This window comes from Columba livia, chromosome 6 (genome assembly GCF_036013475.1).
Source record: "Columba livia isolate bColLiv1 breed racing homer chromosome 6, bColLiv1.pat.W.v2, whole genome shotgun sequence".
Lineage (NCBI taxonomy): Eukaryota > Metazoa > Chordata > Aves > Columbiformes > Columbidae > Columba > Columba livia.
In genome coordinates this window covers 17114972-17131034 of record NC_088607.1, presented here as the reverse complement: position 1 = coordinate 17131034, position 16063 = coordinate 17114972, and the positions used below count along the sequence as shown (strand labels likewise).

The window sequence follows — 16063 nt, the reverse complement described above, 5'->3', positions numbered from 1 at the left end:
ATTTTAATTGAATCCTTTTCATGAAAACGTAACATTTTTCTGCAAACATTGATCCACTCCTCAGATCACTTTCCTATTGTGGTTTCATTGTTGCCTTGGTATTGACTCTTACCCTGTACCTCCAATTTTCTGCTTTTCTTCTTGCAAAGATGCAGAAGGTTTTCAACTACTGTCGTTCTTTGCACTTTCCTCAGAGTTCACTTACTCTTGTCTTCTAAACTCACTTTTTTTTTTCCTTATTTATCCCACTCTCCTCTGGCTTTCTCCCTTAAAGTAGCAGCATATTTTGGTCTGTAATCGTGTTGAGACAGTAAGTGATTGACTCTGCTTGCTTTTGTTTCTTCAGTTGTCACATTTTCATTTCTTTTCACCTTGAAGCTTTTTGAATATACTGTCTATGTACATTCAGCTTGATTTTTCAGTTCCTCATAGACATTCCTGTGTGAATGCCTTTTGTGCGAAATTTCAATTACTTTTTCCAGAATCTTATTAACTTAACCAAATCTCAGAGCTGCTTCTTCATTTCACCTCCTCTGTCTTTCACACTAAACTTAGTGAGTTTTCCCTTTAGATCTTCCCTTCTCTGGCATGTGTGGCTGCCCTCTCTTTTTCTTGTGTACATAGAAAGTAAAACAACTACAAAAATCCCAATTTAGAGAACAAACAAAAGTAATGAGGTGGCTTTCAACTCAGTTTTTAAGTTGTTCACCTTTTGCTAAGTGAATCTTGTTTTCACCAACAATTTTAGCTAACAGCACTTACATGTCAGTTGGCCTTGTATTTCCTATTCACACGTCTAAACAAAAAGGATGAAAAGATGAGTACCAAAATCCCCTGATTTTGAAATCACAGAAAAATTTAATTCTAGAACAGCTCTTGGAGCCTCCAATGCATGTCACAAAGCCAGTGCAGCTATTCCAGGATAATCTCAGCCTGCTGCTGGCAACAAAGTGTTCAGCAAATGTTTATTTTTAGAAGTACTGTGTGTATATGTATTCATTAGTAAAATATTGCAGGTGGTTTATCTGGAGTTTGAAACTTTGCTTGGAACATAGCCCTTCTTGGCGTATGTGCCCCCTCACATCCCAGCAGATACTTGAAACGAAAAATAATTATCTTGGATATAGAACAAAGGCCCTAGATTAGAATGCGGATTTGAGGCTTAACCATAAAAGATTCTGATGTGAAGACCAAACTGAAATGGTTCTGATATATTTTCTTCTCATTTGGGGGTACAAGTTCCCCGTAAGAAAGTGTCTTTCCTCTTGTTTGTAGCAGCTGAAGCTTCTTCTCTGAATCTGAGGTACAATCAGACTTTGTCCTGCACTCCGTGGAAATTTGGTTTATTTCAAGGTCACCAAAGCAGGTCACTTTTTTTAAAGCATGATCCAGTTGGCCTCGAAAGGGCGTGTGATTAAGTGACTTTTTTTGAGGGATGTTGTTTTCAATTGTGGAAAAAGGGAAAGGCTGAAGGATTGTTAGAGAAGCAGAAAGTAACTGGTCCTCAGTCTTGCAATATTGAATTACTTACACTGAGTGCTAACTCAGTGTGATTGGCATGCTGGCTTGGTGCTCTCCAGCTAGGAGAGCTAGGGTCACTTAGTTCTTTTTGGGTGTTTCTCACTGTAGGAGAGATTTGATACCTAGCTCTGAGGTTTCTGGACTTAGATAAATTACCAACTTATCCATCTGTGTTGCACTTTTTCTGGACCCCAGTCTTGTAAGAACATTTTCAGTGTCAGCTCTCATTCTGTTTCTGTCTAAAACTGATTTATTTTTCTCAGCTTGTCCTGCCAGATAGGGGTACCCTGCTCTAGGTTCCTGTTGTTCTCTTCTCATAGTCTGGGAACTGTGTAACTTTAAAAATTGTTTGCCATTTTCATGCTTTGAGATCTAACTCACTCATTAAAAAGGAAGTCTCGTTTTCTTTTCTCCCAAGACAGTTAGGCAAACTTCCTTACTTGCTTTCTCTGCCATCATGACTGGCTTCAAATTTTTTCTTTCAGTCAATACTCATCAATACCAATCTCCTTTCAAAAAGGAGAGAAAAAAGAACAAAAAAAGGTACAGTAAAGGAATTGTCAAGCTGCTTCTAGTTAAAGGCAAATTACTGTATATGGCCAAGGGTATCTGGTTGCTCCCTGTGTCAGTCATAAACATGCCCATATGACAGAATTGTGCAATATTTTCTAAGATGTTTTTCCTGAACTGTCTTATTTATTTTCTGAGTTGCCAATAAAATATATTATATGCTACAAAAACATGCGAGAGAGTTTAGCTTTAATGAGGAAAGGATATATTTGCAGTATTTTGTAACCTGTTGGTACTTATGTACTACTTCTATCTAATGCTGTAGGGTAAAACTGAATTATCAGAATAACTATGGGTAGATGCTGCTTATTACTGACCAAAACATTTCTTTCCTACATCAAAGCATCTCCTGTCTGTGGTGCAATATGTCACTGTTGCAATATGTTTATCTGTGTGAAACTATTGCATTACAACACAAACAGACTCATTCTGATCTATAAAAAAATATTTTGATCAGTAGAAACTAGCAGCTGCCTTTGCTCTATTTTAAAAGAATTAAATAAAATATTTCAGCTGTGTTAGATCATGTGCTATGCACATGTACTACTGACAGGTCATGAAACTGAATCAAAATATAAAATTGAGGAGAGAAATCATGTCCCTTCAAAATATATTTTTTTAAAATTTACTCTTACAGTAGATAACTGTAATATTTGGGTTTTATTCTATATCAGAATGGAAAGAAACTTAGTAAAGTGCAGCTAACAGATTCTGAGGTTTTTATGTGTATCAATTTGACACATCTTCAAGTATGAGTATTTCTACACAAGTACAAGGAGAATTTCAAGAGCAGGATTTACTAAAACTAATTTTAATGGCTATTATACTGTAGAAGGCGACATAAAATATGTGCTGATTATGTCATAATATTTCAGTAGAATGTACATGCTCCCTGACTATCTTAGCATTTTTTTGTTCTGAGATTGTTTGAGACTCTGAATACAAATGTACAACAGTTTGGAGGTAGAAATAGCATCTGTGGGGAACCTTTTTGTCTTGGTTTTCGATACCTAATATGAATGACACCCATATATTCGCACAAGAGAAAACTGAAATTACTGGGGTTACTACTTTTTAACTACTGTAAAGACTGTATCAGGTCATATGAAAACTAAATACATTTCAGATTTCCTGTTTACATTTAAATTAACTATGTTGTTAATGAGTTATGACAGCAGTGGTTCAAGATTATGTGCAACTTAGACAATATTGTAATACACATAGAAGGGATCTTTACTTTTCCATCTTGATCTTCAGTTAACTTCATTGCATGCTACCAGATTCTATTCATCTGTAATTGTTCATAAGCATTTTGTAAGCAAAATGGTAAGTTTGCCACATGACCTGAGAAAAGTGAAGGTGAATAGATGATATTTGTGTTTGCAGTCAGCAGCTGAACACAAAGGTCATGCAAATAGAACAAATGTTGTCATCTCAGTCCTAGAAATGGTGCCACCCAGAAGAGCGTTTTGCAACACTTCCATTAGAAAAAAGTGCACTGTAACAGTGTTTCTCAAAATCTCCACGCTCATCAGACACCTTTCTGTAAATGCACATGAAGACCAGAGTGAGCAGACAGCTGTGTTTGCACATCTATTTGTGTGTTAAGGCAGGCCACTCAAGCTAATTACAGAATCATAGAATCATTTCGGTTGGAAGACACCCTCCAAATCATTGAGTCCAACCATAACCTAACTGTAGCACTAAACCATGTCCCTAAGAGCCTCATCTATCTGTGTCTTAAACACCTCCAGAAATGCTGACTCAACCATTTCCCTGGGCAGCCTGTTCCAATGCCTTACAACCCTTTCTGTGAAGTAATGTTTCCTAATATCCAATCTGAACCTCCCCTGGTGCAACTTGAGGCCATTTCCTCTCATCCTATCACTTGCTACTTGGGAGAATAGACCAACACGCTCCCTGACAGGAGGTTGTAGCATGTAGTTGTAGAGCGCAATAAGGTAATCCTCTTCAAGGAAATGTGCTCTGTTTTCTTTCTATTAGAATCTCTGCTTATTCAAGAGAACACTTTTTTTTCGGTACAGAATATGGCCATTAAATTGTTCGTATTTCTCTAAGTGCTTTCTTCAGTGATCCTGTGTTATGATTATACTTCCTAATTTGCTGCTGACATCCAGCATGACCTTGTCTTTGACCTATAGAATCCATTCTGGGCTGGACTGGTGGGGTTTTTTTGTTTGCTTTGTTTAGTTTAAGGAACGGTGATACAGATATCAATTTTCCCTTTCTTTATTTCTATTTTTTCATTGTACTACTAAGACTGGCCTCACAGACACCTGAAGTTGGTTTGTTTTCCCCTCCCCCCCTTCCTTTTCTTCCTCACTTCTGTACTGTTTTGAGGGTTTTGTATATTTTAGAATAGAATGCTAATGTCTGCTTTCATATTGGTTGATTATATTCTCCCCACACTGCCCAGTAAGAATACCAATATTGCTCTTTTTAGTACAGTTCTAGAACTATATGTAGAATGGATATATGTGTATGTATATTACACCTGTCTACCCCTTACAAGTAAAACCAGATTTCATTTTATATTCATCAGCTCTTTCTTTTAAAGTATGAAAATTTTGAAAATATAGCTGGTTTTGAGCTAAAAATGTTTGCACTACTTAAATACATGCAAGACCTTTGTGCTTTATTCGAACAATGTAATTTACTCATGAAGAATACTTTCATTGTCTTGTATGTGCTGTTAGATTTTATAGGTTGCTTTGTCTACTGATCACATGTATTTGTTTAGTCAGTAATAGGAAGCAGTTTGCATCAGCAAGCTTCATTACTGATATTCGTAGCTGATAACTATACACTGCTGTTCACATTGCCACAATATGTATTTGCACAGTAAAAATCTATACATGTGAACATAGTAAGAACTCTTCGTATTTCCCTTCTGGCAAACAACAGTATTTTTGTTCCACTGAGTGCATTAATGTATAAACGATATGTAGGTCCCTAGTAGTTGTTTAAATTGTAAGTGTGAACAAAAGACAGACTTAAAAAAAAAAAAAAGAAGGGGAGGGAAGGGGAAAGAAAAAGAAGAAAAAACCCAACAAATTTCTTCAGTGAGTTACCTTTTATTTTTCTAATGCTTTATGCAGACCCTGGCTTACACAGTTCTTGCTTTTGAAATTGTTTTGGGCATGTATGTTGAGTTACTGCAGCATCAGTTTCAGGTGTCTGTATTTCAGGGGGAAGAGGAGAGAGAATGTTATGAGGTCTAGTCAGGTAAAAATTATTAAAATTCTTATATATACACAACATGCTTCATGCTTTTAGGCCATTTGTGAATCATGGAGCAAAGACTCATGGTTGAGCTGGGGTATGTTGAGTGAGAGTTTGGGGAGGCTGTTAGGTTCTGCTGTAAACTAGACCCCCAAATACATATCAGTTAAAATAACCTTCTTTCAGATGCTTGAGGGGATACTGGCATTGCTTTGATTTTCGCACTTTTCTGTGTCTAATCTTTACCCCCTTGCTACTTGTCCATCCAAATAACTATTGCTGTTTTGTAATGCCTTTTGTTGGCACCAACTTTGAAATCACATGCTGGAAAAGAGAAGAATGATAAAGGAGGTATTTGTGCTAAGGAAGTATAGCAGACTTAGTCCTGTTGCCAGTTTCATTTGACCTTGCCACTGGAGTCTCTAGTCATAACTTCTAATTGATATCAACAATGATCTTAAAAACTATGAGAGAGGAAATTCTCATTCCCAGTAAATTCAGGAAGGTCAGAAGCAGGCCAGTTTTGCTATTTTCTAGCAAATCTTATGCCAAATAGCAATTGGTGTAAGTGGTCAACCTTGGTGAAAGCCATGAGGTGTAACAGTGGAAGAAGTCTTACTCAGCACATGATCAATGGACATTGTTTCTTGGAATGTTGATTGTGACATCAAAATGATGAGACTAGGTATTATAACTGTAATCCTAAAAGTTCTTAACTGAGTTAGTGTTTCATGCCCAGGAGATGATTACGATTTCACAAATTCAAAAATCCATAGAGCACTTAGGGAGAGAAAAAGAATAGAAAGAGAAAGTGAATTCAGAAATCTCTTCATGCAAAAACAGTAATGTTAGATCTAGAACTGATTAATCACTGCTGTTTGTTTCAGACATAGAAAAATAATGATAATGCCAGCACATATAAACAATGATGAAATAAAAGATTAGTTTTACACTTAGTTGTAAACAGATTGTGTTCATAAGCTCCAATATCTGCTAAAACCAATGGATTTTAAAGTTGAGATTAAGGGGACCACTATAGGCAAGTCTGGCTCTAGATAGACACTGTCAAACAAATGCAATAGTGGTAAAACCATGCCTGACATACGGGTTTGTTATTTCTGGTACAACATTCTTTCTCAGAACTGTTCATGTAACTTGCAATTATCTAAACAATTAAAAAAAACCCATATTATCTACTTGTGAAAGACTTAATAAAGAGATTCGTATCTGGGAAGGGTATACTTACTTAAGTTATTGGAAAGATTTCAGAATAGTTTCAGAATCATGACTTTTCTACTAAGACTGAGGTGAAGTTAAATTACATTTGAGATCTTCTTATTTCCTATATAATACAGAGAGAAGAAGCATGTGCTTGAGATGTGCTCTAAGAAGGAATTGGGTGCTCTGCCATGACAAACATGATGTTGGACATACAGCAGAGCATTTAGGCAGTCCAGCTAGAAAAGTCTCTCCAAAAGCTGCTAGGAGAGAGAATTTAAGAAATTTAATGACAGAAGATATGCAAAAGAGCAGCCTGGATTAAACCCTCATTTATACCCTGAGCAAGAAATATACAACCTTTTTTTTTTTTAATTAGGGATTGAAAAGACTTATGTAGAAGAGTGATTATTGTTGCACCCTATGTGTTATAAATGCACATAAGAAAAAAAATATACTCGATAGATAGTTATGAAACCAAGATAGGCAAACTGAAAATGGCAGATGTCTGCTGAATACAAGTACGGGGGATGTTGTTACTGGAAGGATTCATGTTTATGATTTCAGTGGACTGCTGGAGTCCATAGCTTCTGTGCTATAACTTCTCTGTGTTTCTGCTTATTGTGCTTAAGATTCTTGAAAAACAGAAATTTTACCCAGAGATGCCACTTTTAAACTATAACTAGAAATATGTGCTTGTATGGACTTCATAAAGGTCTGGGTAGCACACATGTGCTTTTCTTAAAATTGTTTTACTGTAGTCGTTTCTGTGTTCAACCCAAAAATCTCATATTCCTATTTACATTTCACAGTTTTACATTGCCCATTTAAATGAAGAAATTTATAATTTTTTTTCTCTCTTCTTGTTCCGTAGAAAACTATGTAGTTTTGTAATCTGCATATAGCCTCTTGGTTTCAACTGGATAATTTGCTTTCAGACAGCAAGATACTCAAATGTTGTCATTAACATGAGAGGCTACATAATTTTTGGTAACTAACTGTCTTATGACTGGTGTGTTACCAGTCTGTTTTGGATGCTTTTAATACAGGTGTGTTTTGAAAGCATTCCATTAATTTGTTTCTACAGAATTGCACTAGGGAACCTCTGAAGATGCACGGAATCATCCCACACTGTTGCTTAGCTCAGTGTGAGAACATGTCCTTCTGCTTGTGCTGCTCTGTATTTTCTGCTCCTCTGAAAAGATAGCTGACAAGAACTGTTTAAAAATAGCAGGCCAAGGGCAGGTGACAAAATGTCACGCCAGCAGCACCTGGTCCAGTGACAGCCTGGAGGGAGGAAAAAACCAAACCCAGATGTCACAGATATGATTCTATTTCTGAAGCTGGTCAAACAGCAGAATTTCAGCTTCAGCAAAGGAAGAGGGAAGGGGCTGTCCAAGCATTATGCATTTGAATTTTACTCTTTTTTTTTAAATAGAAATTCCTTTTTTTTCTGTTATAAGTATTAGTTTACAAGTATAGATTAATATATACACCTTTTCACAAGTAATACCTGTAACACTCATTAATATACTGTTAAGAAAAAGGGAATTAATGTCAATCTGGCAGGACTCCTGACTTATTTTGCCACAAGCTTATACTAAGTGAAATCATAGCAGCTTTATGTTTCTGCAGTGCCAGATTAATGTGTAAGTATGTATAGGAGAATGATATCTGTAATTAGGAAATCTGAAGTAGTTAATGAAGTTCTCTTTAAGAAGCTTTGCTGAAGGAGTTGGAAAGTAAAAATGAAAATTGTATTTACCTTCCTTCTGCCCCTACTTCTTTCTGGAGGTGTTTGCTTCACAGTCTTGTTGCGGGGGCACTTTTCTCTAAAAGAGTGAGAAAATTATAATGTGAATAAAATATATTTGCTTTTCTTAAACTGCTTGTGACTTCGTTTCCGAAGTGTACTGAAACTTTGTGTTGTATCTATTCAGAAATAACGCTAATTACAGCACAGCAGTCTCTGTGGCTGGAAATAGAAGGCTGTAACTTGTTAATAGGAACTAAAAATGTTGGAGAAGATTGGCTTTAGTTCTGCTTTGTCAACACTTGTTAAAACTTGGTTTTGCAGAAGTGTGGAAGAGAATTTACACTACAGGAACTTAATGGCTATGTTAGTTCCTCAGTATAGTGAGTGAGTCTTGATCTCCCATATATGAGTGCCAATATAGTGAAAAAATGTAAACTGCTTAGCTCCCAAATTTAGCCACAAATCTAGAGACATGGAGAGCATATAAAATGGATTACAGCACTTGTAAGTAACCTAAGTTACTTGCATTACTTAATTAAAATAATTTTTTATGTGGCTATAGTGATTCTTTCATATCTTTTTCTCAATGAGGACTAAGATAAATTACAGCTTTCAAATTGTTATGTGGGGTTTAATTAAAATAGTCCTGTTACAAAGTTTCTTCAGAGGAAGTTTTTAATACTTCAGCTCAGTTAAATAGTATCTAAAACTAATCTGAATAGTAGGAGAATTGGCTCATTCATTGCTTTGATGATAGAAGTAGACTTCCCTGGACTGTGTCTCCTGTGAAACAAGTAATCGCATGTGAATTTGTTCCCACTTTCAGTTCTTAAAGTCATCAAAGATCTTCTTAAGCCAACCTTTTGTTTGTTGAATTTCATGTGAGAAAATTGGTACTATTTTGCATTGCTCTAGCTTCCTGGAAACTGGCACCCACAGAGTTCATTTGGGTTTAATGGTATATATGATGGTCCATATTGTGGGTCAAGAATACATGTTTTTCAAATACATGTGAATGTACTCCAAGAGAACAACACTCCATCCAACTTAATGTCTTATCTCAAATAGTAAGTGATGGCAGATTCCTAGAGAAGATTATAAAAAAAGGGTGAGCACTCTGTCTCCAACAATCCATTAACTCTAGAATTTCTGGTGTCACATGTAGTATAGAAAATAGGGGTTTATTTTTACCAATTGAGCTTTTGTATTGCTGTATTTATTATTTGAAGCCTACTATAAATGACGCAACTGCAGCAACATTGATCTTTGAAGCTCTATTTTGAATGAGTAAATGTAATACTTTCCTAGTACAAGGCAAAGTGATGTATTAAAAATTATTATTTACGTGTTTATTTTGTGATTTTCAGTGTTCTAAGTGCATAACACTAAAGGTGCTATGGTGTTAAATACCTTAACTGTGTATTCTTGCAAAGCTGCATTCAGTAAGTGGAAGATTTGGCTACCCTGGCTGCTGTTCTCCTTTTAGCAAATTATCATGTTATTGAATGTAATTCAGGTTTGAAATAAAGACATTAAAAATAGCTTTTATTTGCATTGTAGGACGTATGGGAATAAACTTCCATCATCCAGGAACGGACAATATTATGGCTCTTAATAGTAAGTAGTTAATATTGAGTGACTTACTGTCATATTGAGTGTTACTTTTTTTTACATCTACTGTGTATGTAGCTGTACAGTCAGACATAAATGTGTAATAATAATATTTGCACAGAAGTTTATGTGCACTATGTAAAAATAATTCTCATAAATCAATTATCTCTGATTTTATTGGTAGAATTGGTGATTCTTTGTATTAGCTTTATAATAGCTTTATGTGTTCCACTGGAAACTTCATAATGCCTGCTATAGGTAATACTGCAAAACGATCTCTGTTGTTCCTTCTTTTGTGGATGTGTGTGTTAAATCTGGAACTTTAATTTCCGATATCTCTCCAGACATATTTTTCTTGTTGGGATGAGTTGTTACAAGTTTTGTGTACATTTACGTTGACTGTTGGAGTTTACTTTCTTGTTTTCCTTTAAACATTATGTAGACAGGACTGGAGAGTATGTTTAGACATCTATAGGCTACAGGAGAAGTGTAGGGCTGAAGTTCACTGAAAGATTATTGCTTTTCTTTCTGTTGGAAAATAAAAAGCAATTAAAAAATACCCAGTCATGAGCACACACATTGAAAAACCTGCCCAAATTGATGTGGAAGCTCTAGAGCCAGCCTCCCATGTGGGGGACAGCGTGTCAGGCACCACCATCATAATGTAGAATTGAACTATGCAAATTAAAGCATACTTTTTGTCCACCTAATCCAAAGAAATGCTTACTGTTTTGAAATGTCTGGTTTTCCTTCCAATGTTGTATGTTACGATTAATTTACTAACTTCTCTAAATTTTTTTTGCCTTTGCATCATCTATATAAGTTACACTGTGCATAGTTGAAAGCTGCAGGTTTTTTTAGAGTCTTAAAATTAGATTGTGTTTTGTGTACTGCCACACAAAATTAAAAAAGAATATGTCAATGTGAAGAATGAAAAATCTGTAATAGACAGGATGCAAGGACTTTGACATTTGGTTTTAAATGCCAGCTTTTGGAACTTGTAAGACCATGCTTGTGCCCTTTTATTTGGTTTGTTTTACACCACTAATGATGTTGAGATATTTTGCAGAGTTTCTATTATCGTAGTTAGCATATATGCCCCATTTTCTTATGGGCACATGACATTTCAGGAAATCAACTAGGGGAAATGCTCCATTTAATTAAAGACCTTATTACAAGGGGAAGCTGGTCACGTAGCTCTGTGTGTGTGTGAATAAATTTCACACAGTACAGTCTGCTGCTGTTACACATGAATTCTGGTCTCAGAAGGTATTTGTTTCTCTAACGTGGGCATTTCAATAAGCTGATTGCAATAGTAATATAATTGTGAAGACAGGGGATTAGAAGTGAATTTTGAGATATTTTTAAAAATTAAAAGTTACTATGCAATATATAGCAGTATTTCTTACAGGGTCTTCTAGAGGTTTTTGAAAGACAGGACTGAAAAACTGATACAAAAATCTATACTATATACTGTATTATATCATATCAGGGTTGTTTCATTTTGGGACAACTCACTTTTATCCTAAGCAGTTGAATATATTCTATTTTGATCTATGTCATTGCAAGATAAACTTAAAAAAAGGAAATAACATTTAAGAAATCCTTTCTTTCTCCCTGTCTAATTACTGTGAAATTTTTAGAGCAGCTATATAATCGAATAGTTTGTAAAAATAATGATCCTTTGCAGCTATAGTCCTGGTATATGGCTAAAAGATTAGTATAACTAACTGAGTGACCTAACCAAGATATATTTAGGCATTTCCAGTATTTAAAATATTATGTGATTATTGAAAGATATGCAAGTTTACAGACTTGCATAAACCTGGAAACATAAATATGCAATTTATCCAAAATAGTAGTGATTGTTTTTTTGAATGAAATTAATTGCAAATCAAAAGTCTGGATAAGTTCCCATAAATTTTCCTTCTCCTGCATCTCTTCTCCCTCCCATTCCATAGTAGGCGAGGCCATACTGGTTTTGGCCTTTACAAAGAGTCCAGAAGCCAGAATGATTGTACTGGGAAACCTATTGGGTTTTGCTCTTAAATCTTCAAAGAGTTGAGGCTAAAAGCAAGTATTCAAGTACCTGAGCTTAAAAATTACTTTCTATGATTTAAATTTTCTTTTGTCTGCAGCTAAAACTGAGAAATTTAGAACTATGTAATTCTTGTGTGATCCCTTACTTCTGCATGGGGAAATATACTAAGGAAAGTTGGTCCAAGAAGAAATATTCTTTCCTGTGCTGGAATGGTTATGTTTTGGGATTAAAAAAGAATATATATATATATAAGTAAATTAAAATAAAAATTCTCCAAATATATTTAATCCCAGTAATTTATGGAACAATTTGGAGAACTTATGTAACTTCTTTAAATCATAATACTTGTAATATCTATATATAATTTCTGTGAAACCGAACACTGTCTGCTGAAACTGCAAATCCAGCCTTCACGTTCTATTTATAGTCATTGCTACATGGACATGTTCCTCTTTTGCTGTGAAGACACAGTAATAATCTTTAAGATTTATTACTCAAAGCTCAATTTCTCACTAACAGCATACACAATCTTTTGAAGCTGGAAGACAACATAGGCTGGTGCCAACAGCAATGCAAAACTTTTCTTCACGTGGTATAGGAAGAGGGGAAGTTTTCTGGGGGCTATTCATCTCTTTAGCTCCTTTTCATCCTTTGTGGCAACACTTTCAACTGTACTACAGCTGTTATTCTGATTTATTGATTACAGCCTTTAGAAAATAGGGATTTTCCTGACTGACTGTCTCAAGCTACTGCCTGTAAACATTGAAGGGGACGGTTTGGCTCGAGGGAAGGTGTTACTTGTTTAGTTGCCAGTGCTTAGTGTAGAGCCTACTACCACCCTTTTGTTCGTGATTGTGCAAAGCTATGAATCATCATCACCTCACAGCACTGAGTTGTGAAATGACAAAATTACTGAGATAGAAGAGATTGCTTTTAAATGCATAATAACTGTGAATCTCTTCTTCTCACTAATAGCATTATGCTTGTGTATAGGCATACAGTAGAGGCAGTTGAAGTTTTCTGTCAGAATTAGGCTTCTCTTGAGGAATGCGGTGTTCAAATATTCAGAGACATCTGAGCATAATCCTAAACAGCGTTTAAACAAAAGAAAGACGCAAATATTTAGATTTGAAACATTGTGCAAAGGGAAAAAACTGTAGTTTTTGTCTATGTGAGCTCTAATTGAAATTATCTAATTGAAATAGTGTTTTTAATCAAGTAGTGACACCTGTTTGTTAACTTTTTAATAGTGTTAGTCATACTGAGCTAAACAGTAAAATAATTTTCAAGAACTTTTCATCTACAGCACACTATTAAAGACAATTGATACTGTAATTTTAGGGCAAATCTGGCATAAATGGAATGATTTAGTTTAGCTATGTAAGTTACTGTAAAGACTTAAAGGGAAATGATGTATTGACAATATTTTTAGTAGATGTTTGCAAAGCTAATTAAAAGTTATGTTTACAATACTAAGGAAAACCTGAAAATAAATTACTTTTCTTTGCCAAATTTAACTCAAAAGGTCTCCTTCATCCCCTTCTCTTGCTTGTACTCACACTCATTTGTAGTCATACATTTCTGCAGCGGTTGCTTCTGTTTGGGGGACACTGGACGTTCCCTTGAATTAATATGTCCTCCTTTTTAATTAGCTCTATAAATGGGACTAAATGACTGGCATGACTACACAGTCACCTACGTCCTAGGTAGTGAGCTGTCTTTGTTGCTGCTTATGAACTCCAGAAAGCCAACAGTCATCTTTAGTGGGAGACAAGTTTAGCAGGTGAAAGTGGGAGATGGGGAGTAAACAAGCATGTGTGATCTTTCTAAGGAAGCACTGAACTGCATTGCTGGGATCCCAAACAAACTTCTATAAAATGAGTTTATACTAAAGGTAGTGAAAACAACAAATGAGGAAAAAACCCTTTGTGAAATGCTGAAATTTTGTTCTTCCTTGGGCTTTGAATGTTCCATCTGCTTCCAATGTTCATTCTTGTCTCATGAAAATATGTCATCTGTGAGGTCTGGAGGTGTTTGCTCTCCATCTGACTGTCTTCTTTTCATTAATGTCATTTAGTTCTGTTTGTTCTGAATAAAATAACTTGAAAAATACATTAAGGCAAGGATTTGGAGCACCTTTTTAGATGTTTGTGTAGAGATTTTGGGTTTTTTCATTAACATAAATAATAATTATGTGGGGAAGTTGTCATGCCATGACAGAAAACGTAATGGCAGCAAAACAATTTCATTTTTTATTTTCATGCTTCTATTAGTTTTAAGATTTCCTTGCCTCTTTAAGAACCGTTGTACTTTGCTCTTCTGATATTCTAATGTATTGTTTTCAAACATGTACAGTGTTTAGATATACTAAAGTTGCTGAAATAGAATTTTATATTGGAATTTCCTGCTCATGCTTTTGGTATACTTTGGAATGAACTATTCTAGATAGAAAGTTTATTGAATTATTTTTGTTTTGCAAAATCTTGTGTTGGCAGTGTAATAGCTAATAAGAGCTTGGTTTTTGTAGTGAGAGAAGTCTGGGAAAATGTGCAGCTAAATTTTGAGATGCATCAATCTGTTCTAATAGTTTGGTACCTGCCTATAGGAATTTGCTGAGCTTATCAGCCCAATTGCCAGGTTGGGTTACTTGCTTATCGAGATATAAGGAGTAATAGGAAGGAATAAGGAACACTGAGAGAAGTAATAAGGTTTGCAAAACTAGACCTAATTTAATTATAAAGAGATCAGACTTTATTTAACTGGAGAGAAAAAATGAGCGATGTAAAGTGTGACATAGCAAAGGTAGCAGTGTTCATAACAGTCCCAGAGTGTGCGAACTGGCACTTCATACATAACCTTGTTAAGTTTTTCAGAACCAGCTGTACAAACAGTATTGATGCTGCCTTGGGGGCTGTGAGGTGGGCTAGCTGATATCTCAGAGTCCCTTCTATACCTGTTTAATTAAAAAAAAAGTGGGGGGGAGGGGACAGAGAAAGGCAGGGGAACAATAAAACATGCTTTTTCTTCTTTCCTCCCTTCAATTTTTTATATTAGCATCTGCACTTCCCATGATCTGATTTGGCTGTTTCTGAAGGCAGGATCTCTTATCGGTGACTGCTAAAGTCTTTCTCTAGTAGAGGAAGATTTCTTAATTTTTTTTCCTTTTAATCCAACTTTGTAGCTCTTTATTACCTTCTTGTGGTTTTCTTTTTTCTTTTTTTTTTTTTCTCCTCTCACCATGTTTCCTGCCTTATAACCTCACCAATGTGCTTTCCTTTCGTCTGTGTGATCCTCTCTGTTGTGGGCGAGTGCCATCTGTTTCTGCAGAATTTTAAGAAAAAGCTTTGCCAGGCTATTCCAAAAGCATTATGTATTATGGTAAAAGAAATGAGACTGCAGTCCAGAATTAGGTTTGGTACATTGGAAGCAATATGAAGGAAGTTCCTATCGGCCTCACTGTTAGAAATGTGAGTTTTATCATTAATCTATTTTTTTAAACTAAAATGAAGAACTGAAAATAGATAAGTCTTCCCTCTTGCACAGATGCTTGGCTGCTTAATATGCCTAAGGATGAAAGACCTAAGCTGTTTAAACAATAGTTTTGAGTATCAAATGCAGTTCATGTGTCTGATCAAGTGTTTGAGGCCTAATGTGTGGGCCTTAACTGCATACAGCTTGCCATGTAGGTTGTGTTTTTCGGATGATGGGATTCAGTTGTGTATGCATGTCATCATATGTTATCAGGGAGATTGTTGTAATGCTTTCATTGCTATCATTGGGAAAAAGGTGAACCAGAAGAGACTGTTGAGGCTAATATCACCAAATGATCACAATACCTATCTGCATGTCCAGCCCATCTATCAGTGGAAATTGAGAACCACCTTTTGAACCACTCTTAGATGAGCAATAATCCTCCCAGTCCCAAAACTATACCTCTTTAAAATGACCAGAGGGTAGAAGTCTTGTTCTTTGTGAACAGCTTTTCTAGCTGTAGAAAAAGGGGAAGAAAGAGCTTTATTTTCTTAAACAAGCAGTTCTGTTGCATTGCTTATCATGAGTGTGGGTCACTGGCAGAGCTTTAAACTAGACTTGAAGGGGGAGTG

General features: G+C 35.6%; 1 protein-coding gene across 20 annotated transcripts in view; it reads left to right on the top strand.

Moving 5' to 3' along the window:
• The window catches only part of CPEB3 (cytoplasmic polyadenylation element binding protein 3), a 138191-nt gene that overhangs the window by 77315 nt on the left and 44813 nt on the right, over positions 1-16063 (top strand). For all 20 annotated transcript variants that reach the window (XM_065068367.1, XM_065068363.1, XM_065068365.1 and 17 more), the window contains exon 4: positions 9869-9925. In XM_065068367.1, coding sequence (XP_064924439.1) covers positions 9869-9925 — 57 coding nt within the window. The remainder of the gene's footprint in view (positions 1-9868; positions 9926-16063) is intronic.